This window comes from Lathyrus oleraceus, chromosome 5 (genome assembly GCF_024323335.1).
Source record: "Lathyrus oleraceus cultivar Zhongwan6 chromosome 5, CAAS_Psat_ZW6_1.0, whole genome shotgun sequence".
In the NCBI taxonomy this organism is placed as follows: domain Eukaryota; kingdom Viridiplantae; phylum Streptophyta; class Magnoliopsida; order Fabales; family Fabaceae; genus Lathyrus; species Lathyrus oleraceus.
In genome coordinates, this window is record NC_066583.1 from 57467252 (window position 1) to 57492277 (window position 25026).

The 25026-nt window shown below is 35.3% G+C and overlaps 3 protein-coding genes across 4 annotated transcripts; 1 reads left to right on the forward strand and 2 right to left on the reverse strand.

The window, feature by feature from the left end:
* Positions 1 to 7591: 7591 nt before the first annotated feature.
* On the reverse strand, positions 7592 to 10511 carry LOC127085533 (protein NONRESPONDING TO OXYLIPINS 2, mitochondrial). 2 transcript variants are annotated; one of them, XM_051026050.1, is made up of 3 exons: positions 10256 to 10511; positions 10056 to 10174; positions 7592 to 7865 (listed from the first exon to the last, which is right to left on the reverse strand). In XM_051026050.1, exons 1-3 carry the CDS (start codon positions 10372 to 10374, stop codon positions 7840 to 7842), a joined length of 264 nt encoding a protein of 87 aa, XP_050882007.1. In that variant the 5' UTR covers positions 10375 to 10511; the 3' UTR covers positions 7592 to 7839. The 2 variants fall into 2 exon arrangements, with proteins under 2 accessions (XP_050882007.1, XP_050882008.1); XM_051026051.1 differs by lacking the exon at positions 7592 to 7865 and having other exon boundaries at positions 9992 to 10174; positions 10256 to 10490.
* Positions 10512 to 11293: 782 nt separating this feature from the next.
* Positions 11294 to 14304, reverse strand: LOC127085448 (uncharacterized). Its single transcript, XM_051025960.1, has 8 exons — positions 14182 to 14304; positions 13767 to 13976; positions 13413 to 13473; positions 13277 to 13313; positions 12778 to 12855; positions 12625 to 12697; positions 12460 to 12499; positions 11294 to 11654 (listed from the first exon to the last, which is right to left on the reverse strand). The coding sequence occupies exons 1-8, from the start codon at positions 14200 to 14202 to the stop codon at positions 11605 to 11607; spliced, it is 570 nt and encodes a 189-aa protein (XP_050881917.1). The 5' UTR covers positions 14203 to 14304; the 3' UTR covers positions 11294 to 11604.
* Positions 14305 to 20630: 6326 nt separating this feature from the next.
* Positions 20631 to 21137, forward strand: LOC127078710 (uncharacterized). The gene has a single exon (XM_051019142.1). It carries the CDS (start codon positions 20631 to 20633, stop codon positions 21135 to 21137), a length of 507 nt encoding a protein of 168 aa, XP_050875099.1.
* Positions 21138 to 25026: the final 3889 nt, after the last annotated feature.

Here is a 25026-nt window from a genome sequence, read left to right on the forward strand (position 1 = left end):
CTCAAAACCAGGAACCAAACCCTTACCACCAACAACCATACGTAGGCACCACATCTGTCTATAGCTCAGATGATTCATATAATTCAACCTTATCCCATCATAGCCCCCCCCCCCCTTATGAACACCCAAACATCTCATCATCACAGCACCCAATCATTGTTTGACTTTCTTACACCACAGAAACCATTGCTTCATTTCCAAAATGATTAAATGTCCCAATTTGGGAAATCATACCGTCCACAAACAACCCAACCACAATGACTCAACTACGACAACATGGGCACCAAACTCAATTATGGCAACGCTGTTGGCGGCAACACCCCTAACTATTTGGGAGAAATGATGACAAATTTGTCAAGTACCGTTGCACCTTCCACCGGACCTTCACACCAGCCACCATTGCATCATGTCAGCACTCAAAGACCTCAAACACGTCAGGAAAATAGTGGGAGACCTTGAAGGCAGGCTAATGCACCAGGATGTGGAATAAGGGGTGTTTTAATCGGGCTGGACATTAATTTTCTTGTCAATTATTGTGTATTTTAGCTTTATATCATAATATTATTAATTATTTTTCATTTATCTTTTTATTTCAATTTTATATAAGTATAACATAAAAAAAAAATTTTAAAATAATAATATTCAAAGTATGTGCCACATGCAACGGCGCATGCTCTTCATGTGATAAAGCATGTGCCAATTGCATTGGCTTCATTTGCATTCATGCGTCATTCCAATTTGCGCCTTGGTTCAATGGCAACATGCATGTGCCGTTTCAACTAGCGCATGCTTTAGAAGGCTACATGAAAAGTGGTTATATTGATAATTAACTTGAATTAGTGCTTATTTTGGAAATATATTTGAAATTTTTGTTATTTTAAAAAAAATCTAAATAAAGTGTTCCAGTAATTTTCAAAATGCTAACCGGACAACTTAATTAGTGTGTTCTAATACTTTTCAAACTACTCACCGAACAACTTAATTAAAGTGTTCCGGTGGTTTTTTTCTTTTCAAAATTATAGATTTTAGGCAACAGTTTAAAATCGTGGCTGAAAGTGGTATAATTAAAATTTTAGGCTATTGCTCACTTTAGGCAACAGTGTTATTGTGTTGTCTAAAATCATAATGTTTTATACTCACCGGATGACTTAATTACAGAAGTCCGATTAAATTTGTTACTTTAGACAACGGTTGATCATATTAGACCATAGTTTTCTTGTATTGCATTAACTCATTTTGTTTTACATTTTTCGAATAACTTATCAAAAGTTATCTCGGATATAATATTTTTATTTTAAATTATTTATTTAACGATATTTTTGTCAAATTGTATATATTGTAAGGATAGTAGAATAATTGTTGGGGTATGGAATAAAATTTTCTTATACTATATCTGACAATTGGATCATTAAACAAATATTCATCAACTAAAAAATTCATCAAATCCATTCGATATGTCAAAAGTTAGATCAAATTCTTCCCTTTATATAAGTAGATAAATTCAATTCATCCAACATTTTTACATTTTTATTTTATATTTTAAATTTATTAAATCATGTTATAGTAAAATAATTTTTAAAAAAAAGGTATTTATGCAATTATTAAAATAAAATAATTAAAATAAAATTGATATTTTTATTTTTTGAATGATGTTTTATTTTGTTATGAAAATATCAAAACCACTAATCTCTCTTTTTAATATTAACGTTTTTGAACTCGAATTTCCCATCTTTGACCTGATTAGCAACAATTTATAAATCGTGATTAGCAACATTTAAATTGTGATTACACTCGTAAGCTTGAGTATTAACGTGTTTTGAACTTGAATTTTTAAATTTAAATTCGTACTATATTATGTGAATAAAAATACTGAATATCACACAATGTGAATAAAATATTTGAGTTGTGATACGCAACCATTTTATGACAGCGTGATCACACGCGTTAATTTACTTGTGGATTTATTGGATTTACTGCATATTATAAAATGTGAATAAAATTAATAAAAGCTTCTATTAAAATTCATAATAATTTGATATCAAATTTGAAATAATAATTGTTACTGTTGAATTTATAATAATTAAAAAATTAATATATTTTATAATCAATATGAATAAATTTTGAAATTTATTTACTATTAAATATTATTAAATTAAAAAAAGTTGTTAAAATTGAGAAAACTTCTTGTATTTAATGTCTTTCATTGTATGGTGTGAAATGCCTTCTCGTGTCACATTTCTTTTAATAAATGTAAATTTATATGCTTCTGTCTTTTTAATGTTTTCACCCATTTTGTGATTAATTTGTTCTAATAAATGTTTTATTATTGACATTCACGTCTATAATTATGCAATACATCTAGTAAGTAAAATAATACATATGCTTCACCAATTTAATTTTCAAAATTGAGGAAACTTACGAGAAGAGAAATTCACCAATCCAGTTGATAATATGGATTTTTTTTTTAAAAATAACTATTATTTTTAAATTAAATATTAAAATAACTATATTTTTAAATTATTTATCAAAATAACCACTTTTCAAACAAAAAAATTTACACGTCTAATGCAGTAGCAATTTCAAATGGTGCATGTTTTGTAATATTGCACTAAGGCGTCATGCCTAGTGGCACATGCATGTTCCAGTCGCCACTGCATGTGGTGCATGCATACATCCATTTAGTATATGTTTCACTGCATGTGACTACTCCTTTATATGCACGCTCTATAAATATAGTTCCTTTCTCATTATTTTTCACACATCTTCTTATTATCTCTTTCTATTTTTCTTTAATCTCCTTCAATTTCTCTTCAAAATATATTCATATATGTGTTTTTATATTCACAAGAGAAATGTTGATTTAACTTATTCTGCAGTAAAGCCTCCGATGAAGATATGACTTTGAAATATAGAGACGTTCAAACATCTTAACAGGAGTTTGATCTGTTGGTTATATAGAGACATTGCAGAGGATGAAAATATCAGAAGAATTCAAAGGCTTGATACCACGTTCAACCAAAATGGAGAAGTTTGTTTATGGCTGAATGTTAAAACTGACAGAGATGTTCACATGATGCTGTATAGTTCTCACGAAATTGTTCTGATGGTTGTAATCGCATAATTATATTGTTTAATTATTGTATTTGTTTGTATTGTTGTTTAATTATTGTTTAAATTATTGTTTAGTTGTTGTTTTTAAGTTATTGTAACCGGATGTTTTGATATTTATGAAATGAAAGTTGTTTTTAATATAAAGCAAAACAGTTACATTTAAAATTATGTTGATGTGCTTGGTCCAACGTTGGGACAGTTTGCGTGATTGTATCCAGGCTGGTGACATGAACTACATAATTTCACCATTTTGATCGTCGTATCCATTTCGGTTCGAATACGCGTGTTGTTATTGCGGCCCTTTTTCTTTCTTCGTATTTTTTCATTGTGTCAGAGTATGTCCCCTTGATATGCGGGTCAATAATCCTCTTTTGCCACCACCAAAAAGTTGTTGTAGTAAATATTGTATAGGTTTATGACTTTGTAAATGGCGGATAGTAAGTTGGAAGAGTCTTGTCGAGCCTTTAAACATGTCGCTATGACATGGGAGTAGGGCATATGAAAGACTTGAAACTTTCCGCAGTCGCGTCAACCTCTATCTAGTTCCACTCGATAGTATCCCTTCGATCACCCTTAGTTGTGATCCATTGACTCAACAACACTAGACCAACCTTTAGTACGGTCAAATATTGTGACCACATTTGTGTTAGCTTTGATAGCTTCCTCCTTAATGAATTTCATTAAAGCATCACTGAACAGCTGCCCTGATTGTAATACTGAACTTCATTTGGAACGTCTAATCTCAAACAGTGCCCCTAGCCTAAAATAGGTTGCTCTGACTAAAGCGTTTATTGGTAGGTTTAGGATGCCTTTGAAGACAAAGTTCATTCATTCCACGATTTATTGTCATGTGGCTCCATCGTTGACCGTTGTCGTATGCCCTAGTCCACTTCTCCAATGGAAAATAATTCTATCCACCTTCTACATCTGCATTTTTTAATTTGATGTCTTCGCAGTAGTGTTTGAAGGAATGTTCTGTTAATGCATACCCTACATTCACAACCTTCTTCCGCAAGGGACAAACTTCGGGTCAACCTAGGGGTCAAGGTATTAATTTAAAACATCTTAAATAATATTATTCAAGTATAACATTAAACGAAGTATCGACTGAGTATGAAAAGATAATTAAAGCTCAGTGGTATATTATGATTCTATTTGGTAACTTTTATATTTCCTGAAAGTACTGGTAATACGGTATGTATTATGTATTTTTCGTTGTTACGAAACATAAATAAAGAAGGCTCATATAATTGGAGCCCAGCTGTTTTGTCTCATCTATATAGTTCGTTGTGTAAAAATGCAAAAAAAAATGTGTACGTTTCATTCTTGCGCCTGTTTGGTACAAGCATGGGGTTGGTCAAGAATGTCGTCACTCACCCCAGTTCAACGAGAAGTCATTCACATTCTCCTTCGCAACAGAGTAACTTTATCTTAAATCTTCGAAAATGTTAGACTTTATACTACAACTAATTATAACTAATATATTTTCAATCATTTCGTGGTCAGTTCTTGGGATGAATTATAACAGGTGTCCCAAACATGATATAGTAGCCTATCACAATCTTTTAGACCACCTTGGACCAGACGATGTATTACTACTAAACAACTCTACTTTTGGTTTTAAAAAAATATCAAATTACAAATCTTCTAATCATGTATTTTTCTTATACAGTTTATCTGGAGGCCGTATAAAATTATCAAATTATCAAATTACAACGTCACCATATCATATACACCCAACCACCAGACACTCAACCTCGCAACCAATACATGTCACACACCCAAACACAAAACTAAGAGCCTAACCCATACGACTAATAACCATACGTAGCCACCACTTATGTCTATAGTCCCGATAATTCATACGATTCCACCTCGTCCCACCATAACCCCCTACCACTGAACACCCAAGTATCTCATCGACAAAGCACTCAACCATTGTTTGACTTTCTTACACGACAAGAACCATTATTTTGTTTCCAAAACGGTTCAATGTCCTAATTCAACCAACCATATCGTTCACTCATAACCCAACCACAACGACCCAACTACCACAACATGGGCACTGAACTCAATTACAGCAACGTCGTTGGCGGCAACCCCCCTCCCCCGGTTATTGGGGAGAAATGATGGCAAATATGTCAAATGTGGCAGGACTCTCACACCAACCACATTTTCCTCAGACCAACACTTAAAGACCCCAAACACCTAAGGGAAATCGTTGGAGACCTCGAAGGCAGGTTAAGGCACTGGAATGTGGAACAGAGGGACGTTTTGATCGGACGGATCATCGATTTTCTTATCAATTATTGTGTATTTGCATTTTATAATTTATTATTATGAATTATTTTTAATTTCCTTTTTTATTTCAATTTTATTTAATTATAACTTTAAAAAATTATTTAAAAAAAATAATGGATTGCAGTGGTGCATGCTCCTAATGGATGACTGCATGCACCACTTGCATTGGCATGTGGTGAATGCAGTCGTCAGATGCAATGGCGTCTATGTCTAAATCAGATATGCATGCGTCATTTGTCTTGACTCCTCCTCTTAAAAAATACTTATTTAGATAAATAATTTAAAAAGATGGTTATTTTAATATTATTTTTTAAAATAGTGATTATTTAAAAAAAAATATAATATGGAGAGAAGGGAGAGATATTTTTAAAAATTACATTTTTAAAATTAAAAAATTACTATAAAATATTTTATTTAAGAAAAGTAAATTTTTGAAAAACATTTTTTAAAAAAATTTAAAAAATAAAATAAAAATTTAAAAATTAATTAAAATATTTAAGTTCTTTTTAGATAGATGATATATATCCACTATAGATTATATCTTTTAATGGATGAATTGGATTTTTAAAGAAACTTTTAGTGAATGGTTAATGGATTAATGGGTTATTTTAATCCATCAATTAACAATCAAATCCATATACATTCATTTTATCACCCCTGACGCATTAGAGACAATGTATTGGAAGTCTAGGGGAGTCGCGAGCACCAATGAGACCAAATGTTCTAGGATCACAAGAGAGAGACACCACATCTCAACCCAAAATCTTAAGGTGTTATGTAAATGAGTCTTCTCTCTTATAAATCCAACATTCCTACCATTTATATGTGATGTGGAACTTTAACCAATCACACATGCACCCAACATTCTCCCCCACAAGTGTGAGTCCCCACATATTACAACAGGATCCAATACTGGATCCAGCTCCTACTTCTCCATCAACCCAAAGTATGACTCTGATACCATTGTTGGGGAGTCTGGAGAAGTCGAAAGCACCAACGAGACTAATGCTTCAAGATCACATGAGAGAGACACCACATTTCAACCCAAAACCTTAACATGTTAGGTAAATGAGTCATCTCTTACAAATTTAACATTTCACCTATTCATAAACAACATTCTCCCCCACAAGTGTGAATCCCCACATACTATAACAGGATCCAACACTGGATCCAGCTCATGCTCCCCCCACCAATCCAAACTACGACTCTGATACCATTGTTGGAGAATCCGGAGAAGTCGGGAGCACCAACGAAACTAATACTTCAGGATCACACGAGAGAGACACCACATTTCAACCAAAAACCTTAAGATGTTAGGTAAATGAGTCATCTCTTATAAATTTAACATTTCACCTATTCATAGACAATATGGAACTTTAACCACTCACACTTGCACCCATCATTCTACCCCACAAGTGAGTCCCTTGTATCCTATAATAGAATCCAACACTGAATCCAACTCCCGCTCTCCTACAAAATCAAACCACGACTATAATACCACTGTTGGAAACCTGGGAGAATCGGGAGCACCAACATGACTAGTACTCCAGGACCACGAGACAGACATCACATCACAATCCAAAACCTTAAAATATTAGATAAATAAATCATATCTTATATAAATCCAACATTTCACTAGGCATTGTGAAACTTTAATCACTCATATTTACACCTAACACAATATTAATATGAATGTTTGGAACACTCTCTCTCTCTCTTATCTTGGACCTGAACACTAACTACAAGATCTCTCTTTTTTTTAATTCAAGATCTCTTAATTGAATCCTTTGTCCGTTGACAACATACATGATTTGTGTTCCAAGGTTGACGATATACAAGATTTGTGTTCCAAGAGCAAGCTTTATCTCTAGTGTTGTATTCTAACAAGGATGCATATGAATGGCTTACAAACCCTTCTAGTTTTGCATACTAATCATGTTGATTGGAGCTGGATTTGGAGATTAAATTAAATTGCCTTCTGATGTTTTTCAGAGGTTTGTGACGATTCTAGTGAAGACATTTTGTGTGATTTGTTCTTTTGTTGACGTTGGTCAAGGGTACTTGTCAATGGTTTATTAATCACACTCAATCATTGAATATGAAAGTGATGTCCTTTGACACTTCAATAACTAATCTTCTATTCAATAGCATGCACAAGAAGACATGACAACAACGTGAATCAGTGAAAATTTGATTTTATTCACCAAGTCATGTTGACGATGATTGAGTTTTGAAACAATTAACAATGAAATGATCAACCATTATAAAAATATCATTCACTTGTAACTAGAAGATGGAAAGATTCTTCTAATTACATACCCGTTACAATGATCTTTCAGAGAAACTTCGAAATAATTAACAAAAGGGCATCCTAGCAAAGCAAATGCTGATGACTCTAGTTCATCAATCACCAGTCTTCCAAATCTATTATCGTGGTGTGCCAAGACCCATTTCTGAGGAAAATTGAAAAAAATTAAATAAGCACTAGCAAATTAAGGCTAAAGAAGTTTCTTGTACAAGAGAATGATTAAGCAAGGCACATGACATGATTAACATAAACAAACATACATGGCACAACAAAATTGACTACAAAGTGAAATCATGACAATTATAATGTCGCTACATGGTATTTCAAATGAACATGTTAAAAAATTAAATGCATTGAAAACAAAAACATTTGTTGCCAAGCATGAAGTAGTAGTAAATTGAGCTGGAATATATAAGAGGTTGTGATTCATCACTTAGGGTCTGTTTGGTTGGAGGAAAATCGAGGTGAGGGATTATTTTAAGAATTAGATGTTTGGTTCAATTTTTAGAGAGGGAAGAGGAGGGGAAGGGAGGGGATTCAAGATTCAGAGGAGATGTAACAATTGTATACATTTTGACATTAATAGCCTTACAATTAATGTGATCTTATATATTTTAAAGGATAAAAAATATAATTCCATTAAATCCCTCTCTTCCCCTCGTCGAACTAAACATGCAGTTTTTTAAAATCTCTCCCCTTCCCTTCCCTCCCCCCTTCCATAGAAACATAAGGCTCCCACATAAAAAAAATCACTATCAATTATGTATTATAACTTAATTAGATAAGGTATGAAATTGTGTATTGTAATGATGTTTGTGAAATTAGTAGTTACTGGAAGTAATCATTGATTAAACTACCATTCGTCAAATTAGCCGCTATTCAATTGTACAGTATTGTAGCGTCTAACTAAAATTTTCACAAATAAAGGGGACTGTTTACTTGGGTTAATTACTATTTTGTATTTTTGCTAAAAATAAGAAATATGAAAGGAAAAAAAATTGCTGTGTGTTTTTCACTCTACATTCCACTATCTGTTTCAATTCTTTTGAAGCCTCGCCAAATCCTTGCAGGGCGTTTGTGTTCTAATTTCTAAATTCTCAATATTTTGATAAAAATATAACAAAATAATACCTTTATCTAAAAGCATATTGGATCTTTTTGTCATCATTACAAAGTTAGAGATTTTGTATCAGTTCATAGAAAGAAAAAAACACACCAAAAAATACAGAACAGAATTAAAAGGCCTAAAGTATTACTACAAAGACAACTAACCATCACAGTTTCTAGGCTGAAAATCTGTTTTCTCAACACAAATTTCATTGAAGCCAGTATTTGACACAAAAAAAAACTCCATATTAACACTAGCTTAAGTAACAGATGTTCACAATGACTAAGTCATGGATTACAACATAGCCAGAGTCTCAGCGAACATTCAACATCATTTTCAAGTTAAAAATGCAAACATATTTTCATTTCTCTTCAGCAAATATTTGAAACAGACCATTGTAAAAACAGAATGCCATGTGCAACTTGGCATTTCTCTTAGATGATGCACAATTTTTAAAAGGAGCCTAAAACAAGCATCACTTTATCAAACTCTAAGTTACTACTAAATTTAGCTACAAAGTATGACAATGACCTTTGAGGCTATGTTTGGATCTCATAAATGATCAGAGCAGAATGAAATGGAGCGGAATGAAGATTTCATTCCATCGTTTGTATATTTTAGGACGGAACAAGGTAAGTTTTTCACTATGATGCACGGAAACAACACCGACACAAACACGGTGACACCAGTAATAATTTGAAAAATGAATAAATTTTTAAATGTAATCACTAGTGTCAGGGCCGGTGTCCTACACCTACATAGACACGCCTTTTTTCAAAGGTGTCAGTGATACAAAGGTTTTTCATTCTGCCCAAATCGGAGGGAAAGAAACATAGGGTGGTAAGTGATGGAATGAAATCCATATCACCCCATTCCGCTCCATCCAATTTTAACTTATCCGAACAATGGAATAACACTTCATTCCATCCCATACTACTCCATTCCATCCAATTGCATCTATCCAAACATAGTCTGAAAGTTATTTTCATTATCCTTTTAATCACCAACAAATTTGGACTTAATTAACCTAATCACATAACTAAAACATAGCATTGGCAAACAATTTCAACTGAAAACAAGATTTAATAGCAATCCAACTAAAAAACACTACAAAATCAGTTTAAATTCATTTCGTAACAAGTGAAAGTTGCAATATGCTTACGGATAAAAAAGGAGATAAAAAGAATCGGAGAAATCAAACTCCAGGGTTGGCACTGCAAAGCATACCCTGAGACAGAGATCTCGAGCTCGTTGAATCGATTCCGAGGCAAGAAGTGAGGCGTGCTGATGAAACCGCCGAGTACAAGGGAAGCAGCGACTGCACGCAACCAAGCTCCGCGACTGACCTGAACGGAGAAAGAACAATGAAATTAAGCTTCCGTTAAATTGTAAGAAATGGAAGAAGTGATGCGAAGATGATGACTTGCCGGACGGTGACGGGAGTGCGAGTTCTGAGGAGAAAGGGTGAGGGGGATTTGGGCTTTGTAATGGTGGATTTGATTAGGGAGAATGCTGGTTGCGAAAATGATCGAAAACGAGAAGCCATTGGAGAAATTAGCGCCACCTGAATTTTTACACGGCTAGGGTTTCGAGCTGAATTGTAAGAAACTGAACGCAAAGAAAGGGTTTTTCGGAGGTTTTATTTTTTATTTTATTTTTTCATCCTTTTTCAATTTTTATTCTTCCCCTTGTATTCTTCCTTTAACTTTTTTTATAATAATAAAAAACTGTAAAGTTAAATTAAATTTAGTAAGAAAGTGAGCATGTATATGTATTTTAGAAGTACTATATCATAATAATTTTTTTTAAAAATTATTTAATTGATATAAACTCAAAGTATTTTGAATGTGCAGAATAAAAGTTTTATTTCTTTTAACAAAAGATTATGGGTTCAAATTCAGTCATGAGCCTACAATAATGTTAAATCTTTGAAGTTGTGCATAAAAAATATCCGATTTAAATTTAAAAATTGTTTGTGCAGTTGCGCGCAAAGATTTTGTTTGTGAATGAGACTAATTAAGTTAACATTACAAAATAAATTACTAAAGATGTTTTTGAATTGTTGACTATTACATAGAGTCAATACCTATTTTGAGGTCTTCTAGTGATGTTTTGGATGATCAATGAAAACTTCAGAGTTATACATGTGGTTGAAGTAACAGAAAGACAAACTCAAGTGCGTATGAAGCATAGCATCTTTCTTCGACATTTGCAATTGATGAACAAACCAAACTGAAGGCGAGAGAGTTGGTGATGAACGAGATTGATTCAAAATGAAGGAGAATCAGTTTAAGATGAAGAAAAAGTTTGAGAGTAAGATGAAGAACTTGAAGGAGGAAGAGTTGAAGATAAAGGAGAAAGAGTTTGATTTGCAAATCCTCTTTAAGGATATACAACTAGGATGACAGATGCGCAAAACTGCGAGAATATGAGAAAATTGTGAAACAAAACTAGAGAGAAGCATAGAAAATGTAATGTAAGGATGTTAATCAAATTGTTGATTGCTCAAAGTTGCTGTGCTGTCTCATTCAAGAGGATTTTCACACTTCTTAATTATGCAATATTGTCTCATCCTCTTTTACTCAAAATCTCTCAAAATATTAACTTCCTAAAGAGCTTATAGGTTACTCACTTTGATCCAAAAATGGAGTGCTCTATTCATCCCTAATAAGCAGGTCCTATAATTATTACAATCTAAATAGCGTGCCGGAACAAAGACCATACAGTAACAAAGCCTGGCTGATTTATCATATTATGGCTTGTTTCTTGAATGCTGTCATAGCAGAGCCAACCTTCCAGTCACCGAATCTACTATTGCTTTTGGTCCTGAAACAAAAAGAAACATTCAAATGTTCTGTCATACATATGTAACTTGATGTTCTAGCATGTGCTATTGGTTACACACTATAAAGCCCTGACTCGGAAACGGACACGGGACACGACACGGACACGGACACGAGGACCCCGCCAATGTAAAAATCATAGGACACGAAGACGGCTATATATATATTATATATTAATATAATAATGAAATTTATGGGCAAAATTTGTAAAGAACTTAAAATGAGAAGCAAAATTTATGTTTATATAAGATAAAACAATCAAAAAAAATTTCAACACTTTCAAATAAATTTCAAACATGATAATTGGTATTCATAGATACCTTGTGAAAACCAAAGCAATGGTGTGCAAAGATGAAAATAATCGGAGAAGATAAAAGAATTTTGTGGAGACAAAAGCAATGACATATAAAAAAATAAAAAATCCTAATTGTGTTGTTTTTATAATAAAGTAGTGGAATATGAAAGCTAAAAAACCTATTTATTTTTTAAATTTTGAAAAAATTTGAGTAGGGCTTTATTTTAACAAAAACTTCTGGAATTTTCTGAATTTGGGCGTGTCTTTTATTTGAAATAAAGTGTCGTATCCGTGTCCGCATCAATTAATTTTTTTTTCGTTGGACACTTCAAAAACGTGTCTGATACGTACCGTACGTGTGTCGTACGCGTGTCGGTGCCCGACACGTGTCTGACACTGCGACACGCTGTGTGAATGGCGTGTCGGAGCTTCATAGGTTATACATGAACTAAAAACATAAACTAAGTCAAGAACAAAGCAACAGAAAGCTGACCAGGTCCAACAGCAAGAACAGTCTTTGATCCTGCCGAAACCTGAAGATGATAGATACTAGTTCAGAGAATATATAATAACAGCGTGATAGTTATTACTATGTACTAACTATGCGATAGCATAAGGGTATGTTCTATATTTCAAACCACATATCAAGCATTATTACCTGTGTTCGTCCAGCATCGGCGACAACAAAAGTAGGGAGGCCAACACTTTCAGCTGTTTCCTTTAGCTTATTCCTGATTAAAAGCCACGTCAGGAAGTAGATCTCTAAACCAGGAGCATATTTACAGTACTCTGAGTGAAATCATCTGCTTACATTTCTTGTTGGTTCTTGCAAGTCACAACAATTTTGGGCTGGCCGCACTGTTCCCAATGTCTTAAAAGAGACCGGTTGCTGCAAAAGTATTCAACGGTGGAGTTTATTAGCCAATAGGGATAACGACTAAAAATCATGTCGCCTGAACAAACTTCAATATTTATGATACATAAGCATGACTATGAACATAGCAAAACGACTCATGTTGAATAATCATCATCTTCATGTTCAATGTGAAACTTCAACACTAAACATACAATCTTCCCATTTGCTAACTCGCGGAAAAAGGGAGCAACCAAGTCACCTATTACTAGATTATATGAACAATCAAAAGCAAAAAGGGCCATCACACGGTGCTTATTAAAAACTTGCTAGAAAGCTCGCACTTTAAAGCAATCTTCTTAAACATTACATTAAACTATTTGCGATTTTGTTTTCTCATGAAAACAGTGTTGGTGCCTCGGTGGGTGGATTGGTAGGAAGAGCTATTAATAAGTACCTTTGCGTTAACTCAGCATACATGCCAGTCGCAGCATCTGCCAAAAAGAAACAGACGAATGTAATGCCACATATTACTATAAACAATTTGAGATAAAGAATAGATCTATAAACTGAACAATAGTTTCATTTCTTACGAGCACATTGAGACGCAATCTTTCCGGATCTCATCTTTAGGTCTTGCCTAACAACCAGAACCTGACACAAACAGTTGAAATCAGAAATTTCTCAACATCCAGCAAAAGAAGTTCATACAGAATGCATATTGCAGGACAAGATATCAATTAAACTAGCTACTAAATGAGCCACTAACAGACTGGCAGACACTTCAATAACTTGTTTACGACCTATGTAGAGTCGACTCTACCTCGTAAGAAAGGCATTTTGGTGTCTGACGCGTGTCAATATTGAATAGCGACACATGTAGTTAGTTACATTCAACTAATTTAAAGCCCTCATAGCATGAGAAATTGAATAAGAAATAAACAAACCATCTTAAGTTCTTGATCAGCATTACTTGAGACTGAGAGTTGGTGCTGAAGCTTGTTGTTAGATGAGAAAATTTTCTTGGATAAGTGATTTCTAGTTGGCTTTGATAAATCAATCAAGAAGCCACAAATAAAACCTATAACAAGACCTGGAATGAAATTCTCTGGTTTGAAACTTCCTGATAACCATTCTCCTTTTTGCTTTCGTTGTTGCTGCGTTTTGCGTTTTAATCAATCAAATATTAATCAAAATAATTGGGTGTTTCCCTAAACATTGAATTAAGCGGAAATGATGGAAAATGGTATGAGTTTTTAAGAATTAAGCGGAAATTATGAAAATTAGTAGAAATTTGAAAGAATTAAGCGGAAAGGATAATACCCATTTGGTGATGTTGAAGAGTGAAATATATAAACTAACCTGTTCAGTTTTGGAAAACATTGGATGTTTATGCAAATGGGCAAAGGTTGAATTTTGAAGTTGAACTGCTATGTTCTTATACGCTGCAGGGTAAAAACATATAGATGAGGAGTAATAAATTGGGCAAACATGTTTTCATTGTGAAATTTTTATATATTTTTTTACTTTTACTTAGATTTTCAGATTTATCTTTTGTTTTTTATTTTATTTTTTTATATAATTTTTTTGTTTTTTATTGTTATTTTTCCTTTTTTTTTATATGAGTATGTGAATTTTTTTTTTAAATATTTAATTTTTTAAAAATTTTTCCAAAAATACACTATATTTCAAAAAAATTATAAAAATGGCCAATTTTTACCCTAAATTGGCCTTAGGCGCCACCCTAGTTGGCGCCTACCCTTAAGGGTAGGGCAAGTCGCCACTAGGAATGGCGCCTACCCTTGTTTTTATTTTTTATTTTTTTATTTTTTTATTTTTTATTTTTAATATTTTTTTTTAAAATCTTTTTAAGTTATTTTAAATTTATTAATTTATATTTATTATAAATTATATTAATTTATATTAATATATATATATATATATATATATATATATATTAATTTATATATATATTAATTTAATTTATAAGTAATTAATAATATTTATAAATTTTTGGAAGAATTAGGGTTAATCATGTTAAGGTTAATTAATCAATTATAATTAGGGTTTATTGATCGGTTATAATTAGAGTTTGGTAGTTATGACCTAATCCAAGCCCTAATTCCCCATAAGACTAATTAATCAAGTGCGACACTAATTAGGGTTAAGTAGATTGGAACACCAACCTAGATCTTTTCCTATAAATAAAGTGTTATTTCCTTGCATTTTCTTCACCACTATTTCCTATCACTTTCTCTATCAAGTTGAGTTCATGGCATCCCCAAGACCGTCGTCATGGCAGCGAACATCATCAAGGCGGCCGGATCCTGAACCAGTAATCTTAAAAAGGGATGGGCATGTTATTTTCTCGCTTGTGAAACCCCCAATGGAGATGAAATTTTGGAACATCCGTTTGTTGGACCAACTAAAAAGGTCCTTGATGTCTTTGTTAGAGGGAGATTACGAACCTGGTGAAGTCATCAGAAGGATTCAGAGGCTTAGAAGAAGTATCTCATTTGAAACTAGAGAAACGGTATGTTCGTGGGTTGAAGTTGAAAGCGACATTGATTGCATCCAAATGATGCATGGATCAGACGACATAGTGTTAACTGTTGTAATTTCTTAGATTTTAATGGTTGTTTGTGTTGTTGTTGTTGTATTTGTTATTGTTCTAGTACTTGTTCTTGTTTTAGTACTTGTTTTTGTTCCAGTATTTGTTTTTGTTTTAGTAATTTGTGTTGTAATGTTAGATGTTTGCGTTTGTTGTTTCAGTGTCATCTTCTATTTGGAATAAAAAGTAAACTTTAATGATAAATAGCATTGGTACACAGATTTATGAATATGAAAACTAAGTTGTGGAACTAGATCCACGATATGGACATTTGTTCTTATTATGCCCTAGTTGTCTACATATGCTACACTTCCTCTGCATTTTCTCTGCGACGTCCATTTCAGTTCTAATGCGTCTGCTATTTGGGCGACCACTTTTATTCTGCCGCATCGATTCGTTGTGCCAAACAATTTCCCCGTCATCCTCTGGCCAATATGCCTCCAATGCTACCACCGGAAAGGGATTGTCGTATACATTTAGCAATGTTGCAACTTTGTAGATGGGAGACACTAGCGACAATGCATCGAAGTGGCTGTGTGAACACGCTGCAATGACATGGGAACAAGGCATACGATAGGCCTGAATTTGCCAACACAATTTCCCAACGGTAGTATTGGAATCCAGGTTGGTTTAATGCATACCCCGCGTTTATCAAATTTTGCTTCAAGAAATTATCTTTGAACTCCCGCACAAAAGTTTGAGCAATATGCCTGATGCAGTAGACATGCGTAGACGGGGGGTCATGCCAACCATTTGCTAGATTATTATATGCACTGTCTATAGAAGCGTGCCTGTCATAAATCACACAGATGTCAGCTTGTGGAGTCACGTGCGTTCGGAGATTCTTAAGGAAGAAACTCCAAGCAGCAGCCGTTTCTCCTTCAACCAATGCAAAGGCTATTGGGAAAATATTAGAATTTCCATCTTGTGCGACCGCCATCAGTAACGATCCTTTGTATTTCCCATACAGCCAAGTTCCATCGACTTGAATAAGTGGCTTGCAGAATGTGAAACCGATGATGCAGGGACGGAATGCCCAGAAAAGTCTATGGAATATTCCATTACCTTCTAGACGAGTTCCGTCAGGGGATTGTGCCGGCAAGGTCTCCATTATAGAAACCGTCCCAGGTGAATACAAATGTAGTGCAGCCAGGTAGCGCGGAAGTTGTTTGTATGATTCCTCCCAATTACCGTATATCAGTTCAATTGTCTTGGTTTTTGCTAACCAAGCCTTTCTGTACGAAGGTGTATATTTGAAAACAGCCACACAATGGGAGATAATAGTTTTGACCTTGAGTGAAGGGTCAGCCTCAACAAGAGGTATTATGGAATGGCAGATCATATCATGGCTAAGTTTGCGATGATCCTGTGCCATGTTTGTGTTGACACAAGTGTGAGATTGAGAAATGGACCCTATCATCCACGCATTATGTTTCTTCTTGTACGATGCCATCAACCTATACCCACACTCTGGATTTTTGCATAAAATAACGTATCTCTCCGGATTTGATTTGTTAACATCGTAGTCAACACAGTTTTTCAAGTGTCAGTTTTTTATTGCTAACAGACACTCTTCCTTGGTCCGAAATTGGTCACCCTTCTTTAACTCCTCATCATACCTCATATATGGGTTGTAGAACATATCTGATGAGGGCTCATCCTCGCCCAAGTTAAGGGTTGTGAAGTGCGCAGGCGGTGAGTAGCGTTGCGCTATAGGTATTTGAACTTGGTCTTCGTCTTCGGAATCACGGTTCACCAAGTCATCAACCACGTCTTCTGCATCATCAACCACATCGTCTTTAACGTGGTGTTCAACATCTTGTTCGTCATCATCCACAAGATCAATAACCTGTGACTGAATATTCTGAGTTGGTTGAAATTGTTCCAAGATTCCCACGCATGCCTTACACGTGTCACATCTTTGCATCATCAGGTTCCGCCAAGCCTTCCCCTAGACAAGACAAGTGCAACCTACTCTGTACCAATGCATGCCAACCTATCCACCTAGCCTGCAAGATTCCCACGCATGCCTTACACGTGTCACATTTTTGCATATTCATACTATTTGAAAACGGGTATAAATAGAAGGTCATTCTTGCAAGTTTTCATCAACCACTAACACTTTTCATCAACCACTAACACTTTCATTCTTGCAAGGGGTCAGGGTATTAAACTATCGAGCCTCCAATTCTACCACGACTCTATAAATTTGACTGAGGATTCGTCCGAAGAAGAAAAAATCATAAAAACAAGGGTTTACATTATGTTATTGTTTGGGAACTTGCTATTTCCCAAAGGCACGGGAAATAGCATAAACTTTATGTACTTGAGTTTGCTCGAGGACATTGATAGAATAAGCACGTATAGTTGGGGTTCTGCTGTATTGGCTTTCCTATATAGCTCTTTGTGTAAAAATGCACAAAATGACCACTGTATATTTTCCGGATGTGCTTTTTTGCTCCAAACATGGGGGGGGTGGAGATTGCCGAGGCTAGCCCCAGAAAATCCTAACGTCTACTCCTTCCCCTACGCAACTAGGTAAATTTATGATGTTATTTCATTTTGTATATTTATTCTATAAATATTTGTAAATAATATTATTTATCTTTTTTTGTTTAGGTTCATTACAACCGGACTAGATTACAGTCTTACCCCGAAAAATAAAATAATATTTTATCGTCAACTCTTGGATCGTCTCCGAGCACAAGATGTATTACCACTAAATCACTCATCTTCTAACTGATTTATTAATATCAAGCATTCTCAATAAATAACATATTTACTTTTTTCTTTGCAGTTTATTTGGAGGCCATATTTGGGATTGGAACATCAACCCAACCCCGAAGATGCAGCTGTTTGGACAGCAAAAACGGCTATAATGCGGTTCACCACTGTGGAGATGCACCAAAGTGACCGTGTCAAACTGCAATTCGGAATGCATCAAGAAATCCCAGGCCCCCCAATGTCTTTGGAACCTTGGCATCTTAAAAAAGTCAGCCACCAGTGGTATGCCCAAAATTGGAAGGAATTTGCAAAGGAGTTCCGTAAAATGTGGAAAGACCGTGCCCATTATGTTCTACAATTTCCGGTGGCGCCCAACGAAATGAAGCCGACAAGGGAATATGTGGATTGGTAGAGAGCAAATACAAATCCAAAAATGATTGTGTCTGACCCGTTCTATTTGGACGATCCCCGGATGCAACAACCATATTTCCAACAACAACCACCACCACAATATTCCCAACAACAACAACCACCACAGTATTACCAACAACAACAACCACCACCATATTACCAACAACAACAACCACCACCTTATTACCAACAACAACCACCACCACCGTATTACCAACAACAACCACCACAACACATGTCCACCCCCCAACCAAATCAACACTAGATACCACAAACTCAACCCCAATACCATGAAGATTACCAACACCAACCTCAACATTCCCACCACCATCAACAGTCCCAACACCTACCACAATATCAATCCCCCCACATCCACCAATCCCAACACTTCCATCACGACGATGTCCCGAGCTCTTCCAGTCCTCCACCTAGCCCCGACACGGGTATACAAGAGGATTACCAACAAGACTACTACACACCACAACAAACATTGTTCTTTAGCCAACCCAATTCAACCCTTAACTACCAAAGGCCACATTTCGAGGGCGCACCCAACAGGAGTCAGTTTGTCCCATCGAGACAAAGCTTTGAGGGCGCAGAGGGCACCCGCCTTTCCTACAGCATTGAAGGGACTTCGACCCAACCACAACGGCAAACAGTAAAGGGACGCGTTAGGACTAGGGGTGGTAATAGGGAAGCACCACCACCACGTGAGCCGTCTAGGCGAGTACTTAGACCTCCCCCGTGCGGATCGTACCAGGGACCGCATCATATGTGATAAATCCCAAATTAATAATGCATTTTAATCATATCTATATAATATTTGTCTTGTGTATTATTTTAATAAAAATATATTGTGTTTATTATCTTTATATCTTTATCTTTAAAGATATTGTGTATCATATCTTTATATATATATATATATATATATATATATATATATATATATATATATATATATATATATATATATATATATATATATATATATATATATATATATATATATATATATATATATATTAATTTACATGTATATAAATATTTATTTACACGTATATAAATTATTATTTTTTCCAAAAATTTATAAATAATATTAATTACTTATAAATTAAATTAATATATATATATATATATATTAATATATATATATATATATATATATATATATATATATATATATATATATCTTGTAAATAATATTATTTATATATATGTATTAATATAAATTAATATAATTTATAATAAATTTAAAATAATTTAAAAAAGATTTTAAAAAAAAATATTAAAAAAAATTAAAACAAGGGTAGGCGCCACTCCTAGTGGCGACTTGCCCTACCCTTAAGGGTAGGCGCCAACTAGGGTGGCGCCTAAGGCCAATTTAGAGCAAAAATTGGCCATTTTTGTAATTTTTTTGAAATATAATGTATTTTTGGAATTTTTAAAAAAAATTGGATATTTAAAAAAAAATTCTGAGTATGTCTTATACTCACAAAAAAAACTATTATTAATCTCTGCGATCAACAAAAAGTTATGAAGCTTAAATTAAACTTTTTTTCCGGACTTCTATCAGATGAATGCAAAAGTATGATTAGTGTAAAACTTTTATTTATTTTTTAATACAAAAGTATCAAAAGGTTAAAATAAATATGTAATAGGGAAAAAAAGAATGTTGTAATCATATTTGATAATATTATACTCACAATGCAATATATGATAGAATAGAATATTTTGATATAATTAGTCATAATTAGTTTTCTAGAATTATGTTGTATCATAATTAGATAGTTGACTAAATGTTACAATTGATGTATATATGTTCTATTCAGATCAATAAGAATGACACGATTTCCATTATGGTACCTGGGCCGAGCTTTTCCGCATCCATGCTCGCTCACATCGAGTCCTGCATCACATCGTTCCATCTATCGGAAAAGGGCCATCAGTCGTTACCGACGTCAACCATGAACAATGGTCCACTCTTGATGCCACCGTTCTTCAGTGGATTTATTCCACTATTTCTACAGATTTGCTGCCCACTATTCTGGAACCCAATTCCACTGCAATGGAAGCATGGAATCGCTTGGAAGATATTTTTCTGGACAACCAAAATGCTCGAGTTGTCACTCTTGAGCAAGAGTTTTCTAACACTCGTATGGAGGATTGTCCCAATGTCTCTGCTTACTGTCAGCGTCTTAAGATGCTTTCTGATCAGTTGAGAAATATCGTCTCCCCTGTCAACAATCATCGTCTAGTCCTTCAGTTGATCTCTAGTCTCCCAGAAGCTTACCATAGTGTTGCTACTTTGATTCTCCAGAGCAACCCTCTTCCGGCATTCTATCAGGCTCGTTCCATGCTCACTTTGGAAGAAGCCAATATGGCTAAGATGGCAAACACGGGCTCTCATGCTGCTATGCACACCACTCAGTCGAAACCTACTGAAGACACCTACGGTAACCGTTCTCGCTCCTGTGCCAACCAGGGTCGCGGAGGGGGACGTGGTAACCGTGGTGCACCTCAATATGGAGATCCTAACGCTCCCTCACCTTGGTCCGCTCCTCCTTGGCAATAGCAACAGTAGTACCCAACCTGGAAACCATGGGGTCGCGGAGGGGGACGTGGTAACCGTGGTGCACCTCAATATGGAGCTCCCAGCGCTCCCTCACCTTGGTCCGCTCCTCCTTGGCAACATCAACAGCAGTACCCAACCTGGAAACCATGGGGTTGGACTCCACCACCATGGACTATGCCACTGTGTCCGTATCCCACCTCTCAGTGGACACGCCCTGCCGGTCCTCCTAAGCAGCCAGGCATTCTAGGACAACGTCCTCAGGTGTATGCAACCTCTACCTTATCACAAATACTGACACACATTGAGACCGCAATGCACACCTTATCACTCCACACTCCTGACAATCAGTGGTACATGGACATGGGTGCAACATCTCATACAGTCGTATCACAAGGTAATCTCTCGTCTTATTTTCCAGTAAGTAATTCAAATCAGAAAGTCATTGTTGGCAGTAGCCATGGAATTCCAATTCACGGCACCGGAAACACACAAATAACCACATCTCACCAACCACTTCACCTTAACCATGTCCTGCATGCACCGGAAATTATTAAAAATTTAATTTCTGTGAGACGACTCACCACTGACAACAATGTTTCTGTTTCCTTTGACCCCTTTGGCTTTACTGTCTCTGATTTTCAGACGGGGATCACCCTTCTCAGATGTGACAGTCGTGGAGATCTTTATCCAGTTACCACTCCTCCCAATTTTTTCGGTCTCTCATCTAGTCTTCGCATAGTCGTCTTGGTCATCCTGGCGTGTCTGTTTTGAATTTCCTTCGCAAAAGTAAATTCATATGTTGTGAACCTTATAATTCTTCTGTCGTTTGTGACTATTATGTTTAAGGCAAACAGGTTAAATTGCCATTTTTTTATTCTCAAACTACGACTTTGATGCCTTTTGACATTTTACATAGTGATTTATGGACGTCTCCAGTTTTAAGTTTTGTTGGTCATAAGTATTATGTCTTATTCTTAGATGATTTTACAAACTTCTTGTGGACTTTTCCTATTAGTATAAAATCTCATGTGTTTGAAATGTTCAAGTCACTTACTCAACTCATTCAAACTCAATTTTTGCAAAAAGTCAAAACATTTCAATGTGACAATGGCGGTGAATATAATAATGAGCTTTTTCAAAAATATTGCACTGATCATGGTCTAGTTTTTCGTTTCTCTTGTCCCCACACATCCTCACAAAATGGGAAAGCAGAATGCAAAATAAGAACCATTAATAATATGATATGCACTTTGCTAGCTCATTCTTCTGTCCCTCCTCGTTTTGGCATCATGCTCTCCACATGGAAACTTACCTATTAAATATTATTCCCTGTAAAACACTTCATAGTCAATCACCAATACAACTCATGTATCATCGTGATCCCACCTACACACATCTCAAAGTCTTTGGTTGTCTATGTTATCCATTATTCCCGTCATCTACCATTCATAAGTTACAACCCCGCTCTACTTTGTGTATCTTCTTGGATTATCCGCCTAATCATAAAGGTTATAAGTGTTTTGATTTGTCTAATAGAAAATTAATAATTTCTAGGCATGTATCTTTGATGAAACTCAATTTCCCTTCACCAAGATACACTCCCTTTCACCTCACTCTTATCAATTCCTAGATGACGACCTTCACCCCTACCTTATACATCAGTGGCAAAATCAAATTTCACCACCTGTTGCACATAACCAACCAACACCCACAATCCCAATTGACCAACCACTACCTGTAATACCCTAATTTTGACCCTAAGATCCCTCATGGCATCATATTCATTGCACATTGCATTTGCCTCAAGGATTATTGTAACACCCCGATAATAATAAAATAATTATTTAAATTGAGTTAATAATGTAATTATTAATTTAATTGAATAATTAGAAATTTTATTATTATTATTTTTGGATTATTATTATTGGAAAATATATATATGTTGGAATAAGGAAAAGTTCTCATTTGGAAAAGCATTTCACGTGAAAACAGAACAGAGAAGCATCGTGAGAGAAAAAGGAAAAAGGGCAGAGAAGAGGAGCTGAAGAGCAAAGGTTGGAGAACGAAAGCTTGAAGCTCAAAGATTTTGCCGGATTGTTAAGGTAAGGGGGGTTTATCGTTGATTAACGGGTATTATGGGATCATATTTAATAGGTAGTGATAACCTTGAATTGACCCTAATTGGGATTTGACGAGTGCTGAATATTTGTATGAATAAGTTGTGTAAAAACTGTAATTGAACCCGTAAATGAGTGTGTCGTAATTTACTGGGCGTAGAGCTTTTTACGGAATTGGATTCGGAGGTCCGGAAGTCCTCCAACGGCGGAAAATGCGGAGAATTCTGCATTCTGCCTTTGAGTTAGCGCAGGAACAGCTTCTGTCTTGCGTTAACCGGTTAACCCAGGGTGTTAACCGGTTAACACTGTGTTGAATTGTGAATTTTGCTGTTTTGTCTGCGTTAACCGGTTAACCCAGGGTGTTAACCGGTTAACACTGTTGTAATTTCTAATATTTGGCTGTTTGTGCTGCGTTAACCGGTTAACCCAGGGCGTTAACCGGTTAACACTGTTAAAAATTGAGACAGAAGGCGTGTTGTGCTGCGTTAACCGGTTAACCCAGGGCGTTAACCGGTTAACGCTGTAGCAGAGTGGAAAAATTGTTGTTTTAATTGTTGTGTACCTATGTGAGGGTTGGCCTATGTTGCCTATGGTGTAATAGGGATTTATTCCCGCTGTTTTGAGCAGGAGATGTAATATTAGAATGTACTAATATTGTAGTGGTTGTTTGGCATAATCTGACATGCTTATGTGATGAACTATTGCTGATGTCTAATGATGTATATGATGCGGTGAATGTATATATTATACATGATGTTGTATTGCTAGGTGATTAGCATGCGTAGTTAGCCTTTGGGGCTGTAGCTGATTCCCATGGTGAGGAATCAGTGAGTTGTGGATTTGTGGTTGATGTTTGCATACTAGATGATTAGTGTGCATAGTCTAGCCTTCGGGGCTGTAGCTAATTCCCATGGTGAGGAATTGGTGAGTGAGTCATTAGATCTCAAATGAGTGGGACTAGTGAGCTTAGTAGCCGTATCTGGAGGGATCGGTGAGCTTGAACTATAGGTTCGAGAAGAGTCGGTACCGCATTTCATGGAGTCTCATTTCATAATGAATGCATGGCATAGCCTGTGGGGCTGTAGCTAATTCCCATTGTGAGGAATTAGTGAGTAAATCGTTGTGTTGTGTTGTTGGTGTTGAATATGGTTTGAGGATTATACATATGATATATATTATGGGTGAATATGATGTTTGGACGAATATTGTCGTTGCTGAATGCGTAGTCTGGTTAGGGTGAATTGATGTGTTATTTACTTAGCATTACATGTTGTTCTATAATGCTTATTATATTGATTGAGGAACTCACCCTTACAACCTATTTTTCAGGTAACGAGAAATGAGTCGAGTAGAAGCTAATGCTTGGAGTCTAGAGTAGTTCTTATGGGTCATGCTCTGATAGATGTAACATCGGGCGGGAACACTTTGATTATTATTATTGTTGTTGTTGAACTAAATTCCACGTGATGTTACATGTTTTGCCTGATTGAGTTGATCTCTATCTGCTGCGTAATTGTGCAAATACTTTATATTTAAATTAAATAAAAGAGCATGACTGTTATATTGGTTAAATGGTGTGGAATATTTGTGTGACACCCTTGGTGCACTATTACTCTGATTATATGTTTATTATACTTTTTAGTAATTTTTGGGGTATTTTAGAAGGGTGTTACATTAGTGGTATCAGAGCATAGTTGGTCGTGTCGAGTCGTAATTATTCTGTTTCCCCTGTACGGGATAGGTGTTGTTTAACCCTATCGGTACTTATTATT

What these genes read in the sequence shown, in the direction of transcription:
- LOC127085533 (XM_051026051.1), bottom strand. Translation starts at nt 10,374, where the DNA reads ATGGCTTCTCGTTTTCGATCATTTTCGCAACCAGCATTCTCCCTAATC. An exon ending in CGCACTCCCGTCACCGTCCG is followed by an intron (nt 10,175 to 10,255) that starts GCAAGTCATCAT and finishes TTCTCCGTTCAG; the next exon opens with GTCAGTCGCGGAGCTTGGTT.
- LOC127085448 (XM_051025960.1), bottom strand. Translation starts at nt 14,202, where the DNA reads ATGTTTTCCAAAACTGAACAG. An exon ending in TGTTTTCCAAAACTGAACAG is followed by an intron (nt 13,977 to 14,181) that starts GTTAGTTTATAT and finishes CGCAAAACGCAG; the next exon opens with CAACAACGAAAGCAAAAAGG. An exon ending in TATGCTGAGTTAACGCAAAG is followed by an intron (nt 12,856 to 13,276) that starts GTACTTATTAAT and finishes ATACTTTTGCAG; the next exon opens with CAACCGGTCTCTTTTAAGAC.
- LOC127078710 (XM_051019142.1), top strand. Translation starts at nt 20,631, where the DNA reads ATGGAAGCATGGAATCGCTTGGAAGATATTTTTCTGGACAACCAAAAT.